This window comes from Notamacropus eugenii, chromosome 6 (assembly GCF_028372415.1).
Source record: "Notamacropus eugenii isolate mMacEug1 chromosome 6, mMacEug1.pri_v2, whole genome shotgun sequence".
NCBI lineage: Eukaryota > Metazoa > Chordata > Mammalia > Diprotodontia > Macropodidae > Notamacropus > Notamacropus eugenii.
In genome coordinates, this window is record NC_092877.1 from 104,836,715 (window position 1) to 104,849,416 (window position 12,702).

At 34.4% G+C, this 12,702-nt stretch overlaps 1 protein-coding gene across 8 annotated transcripts in view; it reads left to right on the forward strand.

The window, feature by feature from the left end:
* FIP1L1 (factor interacting with PAPOLA and CPSF1) overlaps nt 1–12,702 on the forward strand; it is a 105,801-nt gene that overhangs the window by 18,283 nt on the left and 74,816 nt on the right. For 4 of the 8 annotated variants that reach the window (XM_072620777.1, XM_072620778.1, XM_072620781.1 and 1 more), the window contains exons 6-9: nt 1,510–1,617; nt 2,196–2,311; nt 2,587–2,655; nt 10,219–10,328. In XM_072620777.1, the coding sequence (XP_072476878.1) occupies nt 1,510–1,617; nt 2,196–2,311; nt 2,587–2,655; nt 10,219–10,328 (403 nt within the window). The remainder of the gene's footprint in view (nt 1–1,509; nt 1,618–2,195; nt 2,312–2,586; nt 2,656–10,218; nt 10,329–12,702) is intronic. The other 4 variants (XM_072620780.1, XM_072620779.1, XM_072620783.1 and 1 more) reach the window with 1 other exon arrangement.

Consider the following 12,702-nt stretch of genomic DNA (forward strand, 5'->3'; position numbering starts at 1 on the left):
CTTGGTACATAATCTACAATCATGTTTATGATGATATTTCTCCATTTCAACATAAACATATAGCTCATGAAACATTTCTGGTGGCCTTGAAACAAAAATTCACTCCTTCATTTGCATCCCCAAGGAGAACATGTAGTAGTCATCCTTCTGTTTAGCTCTAAGTTTAGCTTGCTTTTTTTTGTTACAGTTTTACTGAGAACATCCAGTTTGACCTAATTCAGTTCTGTCAGTAGTGTATCTACTTGCTGGTCATTGACTGAGGATCTCTCATTTAGAGTACCAGTGTCTGAGTAGATATTTATAAGTAGTCTAATGGCAGATCATTTTAGTGCTCTCAGTGCCCTTTTCCCTCTCTGCCACCATCACCACAGGACAGATGCCAAGTAGTTTCCCACAGGACTTTACATAATTTGAGAATTTTGTTTGTTTCATGGATTTCCATAGCCAAAAAAGTTATTAATCTTCTGGGAGATAAGACTCCTTATATTTAATTCTATAGTTCTTAGAGAATAGACAAAATTTATTGCTGGGATTGCACTCAAAGCCTAACTAGTATGGAAGACTGCTAGAGCTTGCTTTCTACTACTGTATCCTCTGACAACTTACGATCTTTCTGTGCCAACACATGGGAGTAGAACATAGTAGAGATTATTATTTAATTTGCATACTTGTTAACTTTTCTTTTTCTGACTTTATTTAAGGAAGGAAAATTTACACTTTTTAACAGTTACATCATTTGAAATTGGTTCTCATTTTTCTCATCTTTCGTTGAAGGGTTTGTACTCAACGTCTGGGATGTCACGAGTTCCAACTTCTGAGTCAGATCTCATTTTATTGTGAATTTCAGTCTCCTTTCTGCCCCTTCCCTTTTTCCATCCCACAAGCTGCCTCCCAGCTAACAGGATACAATACAAACTTATCCTGGTATTTTCTGAATCCAGCCTCTCTTTTCCAGTTTTATTTCATAGTACTACTCTTTGTAAATGTTTTCTTGAACAAATTAAATTCAGGGAACAAACTAAAGCATTTTAAATTGGTATTTTAAAATCGGAAATACAGTGTACTGTAATTGATAGAGGGCTGCTTTGGACACATACTTGTTGTGTGATCATGTTTAAGTCACAACCTCTTATTGCCCACTCTTAAAACTATAGATTGTTGGCTAGTTGCCATTTCAGATCAGCAAAGGGAATCCTTTCACATACTCATAAAAGGACAGATCAAGATCAGAATCAAAAACCTTTTTTATAGCCAATACCCTAATTCAGTTCAATCTTATCTGTGTTTTTAAATTTCCTTGTGGCAAAGAAGTAAACAAACACATCAATAAAGGGAACTCTACTACTTGTCTTTGTTTCCTGACATACAAATCTGATTTTTTTTTAACCACACTTGTGCCTCCTTAACAGAGACTAGCTATGTTTCATGTGGAATGTAACATATATGACATATGGATTGATTACTTTTTGCTTACATAGTTAAATAGCTTTACGTAATTTTTCCTAATAGGGACTAAAGTCAAAGGTGTAGACCTTGATGCACCTGGAAGCATTAATGGAGTTCCATTGTTGGAAGTAGATTTGGATTCTTTTGAAGATAAACCATGGCGGAAACCAGGTAATATTCCTTATTTATACCAGAGTACACAGTGCTTGGTAATGCTTATTGAATGAATCACAGTGAAGTATTTTAGATTTTGTTTCTTTTCCTAATCAAATATTTTAATTCAGACAGTTTTGTGTTAAATGGTTCATTTTTATTGTTTTCTTCAGTAATGTTGGAAAAGTTAGATCTGGGCACTGTAATTGAATATACTTAGTTCTAATTATATGCTGATGACATTTCTCAGATATAGATAATTAAAGGTATCTGAGATAGAATTATCTTGAACAAAACAGAGAGTATGATTTTAGTGAATTGGAAATATTAGTAATTGCTATAGAAAGGCAATATGTATGTATATATAATTTTCATGTATGTTTATATGTATAATTTTCATATGTATACATACACAGAGAATGTGTAAATACATGTTTCCTACTAATGTAAAAAAAATTACAAGTATTCAGAATTAGTGTAGCTTCCACACAGTCAATTTTTACAGTTTATTTTGTGTTGCTTTGCTCTATAAAAGTATTTAAAACTGGGGAGAACCAAAATGTACATGTACATTAAAAAGTATGTTTAATTTATAGGTGCTGATCTCTCTGATTACTTTAATTATGGTTTTAATGAAGATACATGGAAAGCTTACTGTGAAAAACAAAAGAGGATACGAATGGGACTTGAATTAATACCAAATAAAATTACGGTAATTAGTAAATATTGTATCATTCCTCTTTTTTCCCTGCCCATACCCCAGTCACTTTTTCCCCCTATAAAGGTGGTTAACTGCAATATTACTACAGTTTAGAATGCCATTCTTTCTCCTTTGTTAATGAATTTGTTCTTTCTCCCTTCCCTTCCAGAGTTTCTCAGTAATGTTTCTCAATATTGTTCTTAACTTTCATATGACAGACTAGCTACAACTCGTAGCTAATTCAAAATTGTGTGGTATCTTAATGGGGAATATGTTATTTAACTTAGGCCGAAGACTATACTATGGAAGTTACACCAGGTGCAGAGATCCAAGATGGCAGATACAATCTTTTTAAGGTGAATTTTAGTAAATTATCCTTGGTTGCTCTCATTTTTGTTCTTGAGTATGCTTCCCATACCACTACTTATAGTGACAAGATTGAAGTGGAAGTAGCTACCTTTTTTCAAACTCTCAGCTTCCTGGTGACTTACAAATTTGCTGAATTGTTTTGTCTCCACTGCTGCAAGCATGTGAGTTATTAGTAGCCTACTATACTAACAAATGCCAGGTGAAACTGTACTTTGTTACTTTATTTTAAATTATATCATTTTAGATACTAAAATTACATGCCAACATGGTAGGCAAATGCTATATATGTTTATATGGATCATGGCATTATCTTTCAATAGTGAAATTGGACTATTTCTTTTTTTTACATTTCTCACATGTACTCTAAATGAAGATAGAGCTTATCTGTTTTCATTTGATACTTATTTTATTGATTAAAAGCCCTTTTGTAATTTAGTCTAATGGAAACATATTAGCCATCTAGTGGATGTTGTGGAGTGGCATAAAGCATTGTAATTTTCCATCTTTTATGAACCACTTAGAAGTAGGTTTGTATCAAGAATACTAAGATTGGCCCAATTCTTACCCTTAATCTGCTTAGGAGGAGTAATAGTACAGTTACATCTCACCCCAACTAAGTTCACATACTCCTACCCACATTTGCATATATACATACGCATACTTGACAGTTGATTCATGAAATAGTTATGATGTCTTTAGAGTACATACATGTCTTCTCTTTTTTTGAGACCTGGTCTTCATGGAGTCTGGCACTGGGGAAAAGGTTAAAAGTAGTTACTGTATTGATATATGTACTCTTGTACCCTCTGTGAACTGGATGTGAAGCTTTATACCACTTCTGGACTGTAACCTTCCCCCTAAAATTGCTGTCTTGTACAACTGCATGGATAATTTCTCCAGGAGTGCTGGCTGTGCTGGTACTCAGTACTCTTAATGCTGAATTTAATCTGTTTACTTTTTGTATGTGGTAAGTATCTGGTCTTTGCTGCAGATATTTTTATTGTAGGTAGATTATTTTTCTCATATTTTGAATTTATCAGGATTTTTTTGGGTGCTTTCTTAATTGGATCCACCTCTTCATGTAGCTGAATATTTTCTTATCTCATCAGTGATCAATTAAATTAGAAGGCTTGTTTTAATGATGAAAAACAATTTTCTTATAGTATTTTTCTTCCATTCTTTTTCTGTGCCCCAAGTGAAACTTTTTCTAAACAACTGCTTCTGTATGCTTTACTTCCTTTCTTTCACAGTGGACTCTTCTAAACCAGGAGAGACAGAAAAATGAAAGGGGCTTGGTTTCCCATTGTAGGCAGCCATAAGAGTGAGTTATATATGGGAGGTACTATTCTAGAAATTAGTTTAAAGTTGCTTTCAAATGCAAAGAAATCTCTTAAGTGCTTCATTCTTTGTCTGGTATCTTAAATGAACTAAGATTTAAAATTTCAGTGTTACCTGGTAGCTTATCTGACAGGATAATAATATCCCCAACTTATGTACCGATCTAATGGAGAGTTTAATTTGGGAATTAATGTTCTTTATATAACAGTCTTGTTTTAAAAAAATCTTAGAATGTTCTTTTTCAGGGTCTAGATAAAATTTTACTAATTGGCAATTTTTTAAATCTTATTATTGATTTAAATTTATGTATCATAAATTATACAATATGTAACTTAAAGATCCCTTCATTTTCATATCACTGCCTGCAGGTGGGACTACTTGCTTTTTATCCAGCATTATATAGAATTACTATAAGGTCCCTGCCCTGGAGCTCAAGTTTCTAGAAGAAAATCAAGCACAAAAGTAACTATCATGTATATTAGGATATAAGTAGCTGAAATACATTGTGCTCTGAGCATTTTGGGAAAGAAGTGACTTTCATCTGGAATAATCAGAAGACTACTCCCTCCTAGGTTCAGCAGACTATTAAACAGAAATCAAGGAGGTAGGAAAATATGGGGAGAGTTCAAGAAAGAGTGAGTAATCTGATTTACCTAAAATGGGAGTTGTATGAAGAATAGTAATTTGAGATATAGAAGAGGCTAAGATCCTAAGAATTGTAGTTAGAAGGGACCCTAGATATTATCTTGTCCAACCCCTTCATTTTGCAGATAAAGAATTGAGGCCTAGCAAGGCTGTGATTTATACAGGCATTTATAGTGAGAAGCAGAGCCAGGAACTGTAGCTGGGTCCTTTGATTCTAGATTCCAGAGAGGCATAGTTAAGCAGTATGGAGTATGCAGAATTTCGAATTAAAGGACCCATGTTCATTTCTCAGCTCTGTTGTTTATGACTTTTGTGTCCTTAGGCAAGTCATGAACTCTGGGCCTGAGGTTTCTTATCTGAATTGTGAAATGTTTGGACTTTTCTCACAGCTGAGGCCTTTGGAAATTGTAGCAAGCTGAACGTTGGATTTTATGTGCAAGTACGGACGTGTTCCCAAGTAGCCATGCCTCCAGGCCCATTTCTAGGGCTTGAGAATACTCTTCCCATCCTTACCCTTCCTTTTTCTTTCTTTCTTTCCCACGATGTAGCCTTCCTTAGTGCCTATAGAGATAGAGATGCAGTAACCCTTCAAATTACCACGCCTGGAAGGAGCTGGCAGCAAACTGCAGCTGAGGAGTAGGGAGAGGAATGTAAACATTTTGAGACATGGGGAGGAAAAATGACCAGGGTTGAGATGACCACTTGGCAGCACACCTAGAGAAGCAGGGCACATCCCTTGAAAACTACTGAACTACACAGCCTCTGAAGTCCCTGCCAGCTCAAAATCAGTTTGATTCTATAAATGTAGTGTTCTCTCTGCCGTATCAACACGGGAGTGACACTAAGAATTTTGGCCTTTTTTGGGAGGCAGAGGTCTTTTTATTTGGAGCAGAGGATGTAAAATGATACATGCAATGTATTGAAAAGGAAGAACCTGAAACAGACTGATTTAAAAATTCATTGTAGTAATCCATGTGAGAAGTAATGAGAATCTGAACTAGGATGCTGGTATTGGCAGCTAAGACATAGAGGAATATTGAAAAGGAATATCTGATGGGATTGAATGGAGCAGAGAGGCAGGAGTTATTGATAAATATATTTCTGGACTGTCTGTTAACAGGTAGAGCTACTTTTGGGGAAAGGGATGGCTGAATGATATCTCAGTTCAAGTAAAAGTCAAGTTTGAAATGCCACTGAAACCCCTTTAGGAAGTGAGAAATGTATATCGGGAACTTGAAAGAAAGCTCAGGGAAGAGTGGGGGAGGATAGAAATTAAATCCTGGACAGTGTCAATTTAAGGGATGAGAAGAAAAAGAATAGCAAAAGGAGACACAGTCCACAAAGAGCTAGAAGTACAGGGCAGTGTCACAAAAACTTAAGGATAAGCAAATTTCAAAAATGGACAAGTTCAGCAGTGCTAAACGTAGCAGAAAGGGAGGATCAGATTTGAAGAGGAATTGAACAGCAATTAGGAATTTCTTAATAATCTTTGAAAAAGTATTGCTAGTAAAGTAATGGGGTTGAATGTCAGATTTCAAGGGGTGGAGAAGTGAATGAGTGGTGAGAGGCAACAATTAAAAGACTGCTCTTAAAAATTGGGAAGGCTTTTAAAGGAAGGGGGAAAGATATTCAAGATGGGTAGCAGGGTTCTTTTTATAATATAAAGAACTGAGCATGTTGAAAATAAAGAGTAAGTAGCCACTAGAGGAGAAAAGATAGGAAATGTGAGAAAAGAGGGAGATAATTGATAGGGCAAAATCTCTGAAGAGACACAAGGAGATTGGAATCCACACCCAAAATGACATGGGTTTTATTTATTTTTCATTTTCATCATTCTCTTTTATAAGGTTTTGAGTTCCAATTTACCCCCTCAAGACAGCTTGCAATCTAACATAAGCTATACACATACAATAATATTAAACATTTCCACTTTAGTCATGTTGTGAAAGAAGAATCATAACAAAGAGAAAACCACAAGAAAGAAAAAGCAAAAATAAAAGAGAAAACAGTATGTTTCAGTCTGGCTTCAGACTCCATAGTTCTTTCTCCGGATGAATGAAATGTTAATCTTTGGAAAGAGGTAGGACATTTCTTCCCCTAATGGAGGAAAAGAAAAAAGCTTATGGATAAAAATACATAGCTATTTGAGGAAAGCTTAGGGAGCTTGCGTCTTGTTAAAGTAGAGATCGTAGACTGAATTAGAAGAAACCTTAACATCTCCTATGCAATAAGTGGCAGTCTAGCCTCCATCTGATCATGTCCAGTGCTTGGGGAGTGATGAGAAAGAAGCAAAATTAGGGGACAAAAGGAAAGGGGCTTTTGGGTGAATGAACAAGCATAAGCCTGTGATCTCCAAAGTGAGTTAGGCATCGACCCCTCAAGACAATTAAACTCTTACTGCAATAGTTGTATCAGTGTCCTTGGAGCAATCACCTCCAAACCTCTACACACCAACCAGGAAGAAATGTCAGTAGGAGTACTCAGCAAAAAATTTTGGAAGCCACTGCTATGTAACAGCAAGTCCACTAAAAATGGACAGAATTTGGGGCTATCAGTTATCACTGAAGACTTTCCCAAGTTTAGAGAGCATGAATTTATAGAAGTGCAAATGTTTAGCTTGGGTTTTCTGTAGCTACACTTCGCAGGTTATGAGCAGGAAAAGAGAGCAAACAGTGAGTGAGAATGTAGGCTGTCAGTTCTCCAAAGCCATCTTGATGTAGTAGGACTAAAACTAGGCAAAATACAGTGAAAAATTCTGGATCCAATGAGAGACTGTCTTCCTGATTCTTGCATGGCATACTCTTCATTTTTTTCCAAATCACATTGACTGTTTAATAATGGCATGTGTGACTTATTAATTTTTCTTCATAATCCCTACCTCAGGTGTGTTTTTCTTATTTTTGCCTGTCTAGTTTTATTTTTACCTATGCAGTGTGCTTTAGATTCTTCAATGTGCTATTAAGCATTTGCTTATAACTTCTTGATGTAAAATAGTTTTTCTTATAATCTTAGTAACCCCATCTAACTTAATAAAAATTTGTCATTTTTATGAGCCAAAATTGTCATTTAGAAGACTCTGGGTGTCCAGTTAAACAATAAGAAAATTAACTCTGGACTCAGAGTTCCTCTGGAACTCTTGAATGTACCCATCCCTCCCCTCATCCTCACTCTGTCACTGGGAACTACTTTTAGGGTAAAAGTCTTTTGTAAAGGTGTCTAATGTTAGTCTAATTCAGACTTCGTTAATTAGAATTTTGTCTGGGGTGTGATTCACATTTATGTACTTAATTAAAGTGACAACCCCCTGAAGTGCAGTGTACCGTTTCCCTCCGCCTACCCACTTTTAACCCCTATTTTGTAGAGGAGCAAACAGGTGTGTAAAAGAATGAGATGACTCCTCCCAATTCTCCCTCTGGGGTCACACAGCTGGTAAGTGTCAGAAGCAGGATTTGCTTTCTGACTCCTTAGTTCTCTTTCTGCAGTATCACTTTGCCTTGTGCTCTCTTGGGACGCCATCATACACTTAGCTTATTCTTAATATTGATTGAAAATATCACTCCAGGAGTTTTGAATCTTGGAAGAAACAATACAGCAAACTAACCAAATGGCAGGTATTAAATGCTGGCATCTTTATTAAGAGTGTTCATTAAAATTATGTTGAATAAAATTGACACTGACTTTAATAAATTTACTGAATGTCTATTACATGCAAGATACTGTTAGATGCATACACCTAACAGCTACATGGGGATACTGAAAAAGTATAAAGTTAGTCCTACCTTCAATCTAATGATGAAGCAAGGTATAATAAATATGCAAAGACTTAACCCATAACAAAAGATTTAAATAAAATCTAAATAATAGTGGAAATAATCTTAGAACTTTGGAAATTGGAAGATACATTAGCGATCACTTAGTCTTAACTCATTTGTCCTAGAGGTGAGAAAACAAAGGCCTGGAGACGTTGTTACTTGCCCAGGTCAGAAAGCTAATTAGTGACAGAATCAGACTAGCGTCCTAAAAGCTATAAGGTGTGATGAAAACTTTAATCTCCGTTCCAACAGTCATCAGAAGCATTGAATTCTAGGAAAATTGGTTCACTGGTACTAAAGAATGTTGCTTCCATGTCATTTGCATAGATTTCATAGGATAGTAGCCTTTTCTGACAACCATAAGCAGTCAGATGTGTATACCCACAAATCATGTACAAACAGAAAAGCTAGAGTAAAAAATGTGGAAAGACACCTACAAAAGACTAAGCGAAATTTGCTTCCAGCTAATAGGATATGTGAAGGCTTCATAGGTTTGATGGTTGATCTGGCTTGAAGAAAGCCTGGGAATTAAATAAGGCAGAATTAAGAAGAGGAAGAAGATTCTAGGATGGAAGAGTGTAAACAAAGTCAAAATAATGGAGGTTAGAAAACATGAGTCCTGTTTAGGCAGTAGTGAGCAATCCACCTTGCCTGAAGCAGTGTCTGAAATGGTGTTGCAAACTGAAATGTAGATTAAATCCTTTCACAGACTCTTAAATCCAGAATTCTAAGGATTTTATATTTCAAGAAGTTATTGTACTAGTTCAAGCAGATAGTAATAAGGATGTGAGAAAGGGTAGAAAGGGAAAGGAAGGTAAGAGTAGCAATTGAATAACAACCTAGATTGGAGGGGAGGAGGCAAATAAAAAAAAATAAAGATTCTTTAAGCTCTGGAGCCGAGGCAATCAAGTCTATAATGGTACTATTTAAAAAATATGCAAGATGGAAGTGGTGCTTGAAGATATACTTTTTGAGTCATTTTGAGTAGTAAGTTTTGACAGAACAACTGTTCAAGTTACCTAGATTTATAATATACTCTAAGAGTCCCAGAGTAGTGAGAAAAGGACCAGTTTCTTCTGTAATTTTAGCTCTATCAAGTAGAGAAATGGTCTAGAAGTCTTCCTATATGTTTCCCGACGGTGGAGGGTAAGTTATATTTACTCAGTTGTACTCAACCCCAATTTTAAAAAATACTCAGTTAAAAGATTACAATAAAAGTTGTTTAGCTATTGAGTTGAAAAAAATTGTTGATGTAGGCAAAACGTGTTGATATTCAAATTGGTTGAATATCATCCACTGTTTATAGTAGTGATTTTACACTAGTAACTTTATGCTAGTAAAACCTCACAATTTTGATATGTTGGATAATTGTTCTTAGTAACGACAAAATTGAGATTTGCCAGTTCTGGTGGATGGTCATTTCATTTGTTTTTTAAATCTTCTTGGGGTTTTCTGCAAAATCCAAAGACAAATTATTTATCAATTCGGTAAATGAGCATTTCTGAGAGTAACATAGAAAAAATTTTGTGTTTGTGTGGTTTTTATATGCTTTAATTTGTCATTTAAAACAAAAAAACAGTGAACTCTTAATGCCTGTGGAATGCTTGATATCCCACAAGCAGTTTTTTCATATCTTTCATTCTGTTTTGAAATGTTTCATTTTATTAAGATATTCATTAACATTTCCGATACAATAAATGTTAAATGAAATTATAATTTAACTTGAAGAGCTAATAAGGAAACATTATTTTGAAGGTACAGCAGGGCAGAACTGGAAATGCAGAGAAGGAAACAGTGCTACAGTCTGCCAAAGCTGAATTTACATCTCCTCCTTCTCTATTCAAAACAGGACTTCCTCCAAGCAGGTTAGTTGAACATTTGTAATCAGCAAATCATCATAAAGCATCAATAACTTTTATGTTGTGGTAATACTATGTGAAATGTAGGGAAAGTCAAGTGTTCCATAAACAAAAGTGTAATATCTGACTTGGCTTAAATCAAGCCTAATGCAATATAATTCATCCAATATATTGTTCTTTTAGTGTGTATAGTAAATGAGGTAAAACTTAACAAAAATAAAATGTGGGTGAGGTGGTCTTGTCATTTCCATTTTATTGATCATTTCTCCACAAAGAATTATGTTGACTATGAAGCCTGTAGACTGAATGATTTCTTAATATTAGTAATGTAATTTGTGAAAAAGTATATATTAAGTCTTCCTAAGTAAAATAGGATTTTCTTATTTCTGGTTTGGTGAACTGTCATAATACATGTTTCCTACCAGATACCAGTTATAATGGGACAGATAGTTAATAGTGTAAGAGTTAATAGTTAATAATAGTTAATAGTTTCTTAACATAAAACTAGTAAATGACCAATCCCATATTTGGAGGCCAGTCTGATTATAATGCAAGATCTAAGATAGCATACCCAGATTGAAAGTAATTTAGGGAATTTTTTCTGTTAATGTGTCAAATCCAGAAAAGTTTTTTTGGGGGTCATCCTATGAGTATTTATCTATTCTTGGGTTGGTCCAGAATGACCCAGATCAAAACTAACATATTGTTTAAACTTTTAAGTACTTTAAGGTCTCGTCTGTACTTGATTCTGTACGCAGTAGTTACCCATTACACTGCAGATGAAGTAATTTGTTAAAATAGCATCGTAAAGAACCTCAAGGTTATCTCATTTAGCACCTTGTATCCAGGTAAATATCTAAGCCACGCAGAACAGATAACTGTTGTTATATAGGAATGGAGCATTCCACAGTCATCAAAATTAAACATATTATTCCTTTAAAAAGTTTGACAAATACGTAAGTTAGCAAAAGAGTTACTTCCTTGTATTTTGATATCTTATACTCCAAATACAAGCATTGGCTTAACTTCCCCCCCAAAATATTATTTTAATCATTCTCATAACTTATAATGGTCATAATGTAATGGAATTGTAATGGACATCCATTTTTCAATTTAATTTTATTATGGTCCTTATCAACTTTTAAAATTATTTTTAAAATGTTTTTAAGAAGCAAGAAAGATACTCTTGAGAATCAGTGTTTGTAAATGTTTAATAGATCAAATTAATATTAAATTGTATTTGTTAAAACAACTTAAATCAACTTTTAGTTTGTATGAATATTCATAAATATATAATGACACAGTGTTCAGCATGTCAGCAGTGTATGCTCAGAATATAAAATGTGTGACTTAAAATACTTAGTTTTTCATAAGAAGATGTAGAATTTTAAAATATACTCTTGCTTTGCTTTGATACACCTGGATTGAACTTTTTGCCATTTTAAGTTAGCTAATTGATCTTGTTCTCAGTACCATCATACTTTAGTCAAAGTTTAATTTCCTTTTGGGTCATCTTGTTTTACTGAGTTCTCTAGGCCCAGAACACTACCTCTTCTACTCTTTGCTCCTATGCTGATTAATTTTGATCACAACAGTCCTAAGGCTAGCAAGGATGGATAGCTCAAATACAACTCAGTCATCATTTCTAGAAAATGTGTGCTCTGTTGTCAGTACATCAGTGGTATCATATTTGTGTATAAATAATAATGCCCGTTTGACATTAGGACTTTATAGAGTTCATTTTCTCTTGATTGGAGCCAAAGTAGGGTTGGAGAGGAGACTTTTTGAATCAATGTAAATCACTACTCTCACTACCAAACTGTTTATGTGGAACTAAAATGCTAAAAGAATAGAAATTAAATACGTTAAGTCTAGATTACAGAAGTCTAGAAATTAGATTTGCATGTCTCATATAGTTATATAAAACACTATTCCAAGTATCACTAAGCTAATATTCTGTCACTGAAAATTTTATTGTGCTCTCAGTTTGCATATTATCCATATTCTGCATACAGCAGGATTTTATATGGCAGTATTTCTTAGACAAAGCTAAAGGTTTTATTACTGAATAGGTTCTTGTCCTTATGTTTGTAGGAGACACAAGGCGAAGCCAAAATGTTATGTTCAATACATTTATGGATCAGAATGTTTTGCCGCATTAATCTTCAAAAGTTTTGTAAATTATTGGATGGAACCTTTTTATCCTTTAGTAATACTTGAAAAGAATAGCAAAAAGATAAATAGCTAATCTTTGCAAAAGGATAAATAACTGAACTTCCTACATGCTGTATGTAAAATGTACTTTGAAGGGATTAAATTGAAGTTGTTTTATATAATATGCTATCTTATCATGAAGTATTGTTGATATAGTATTTTAATG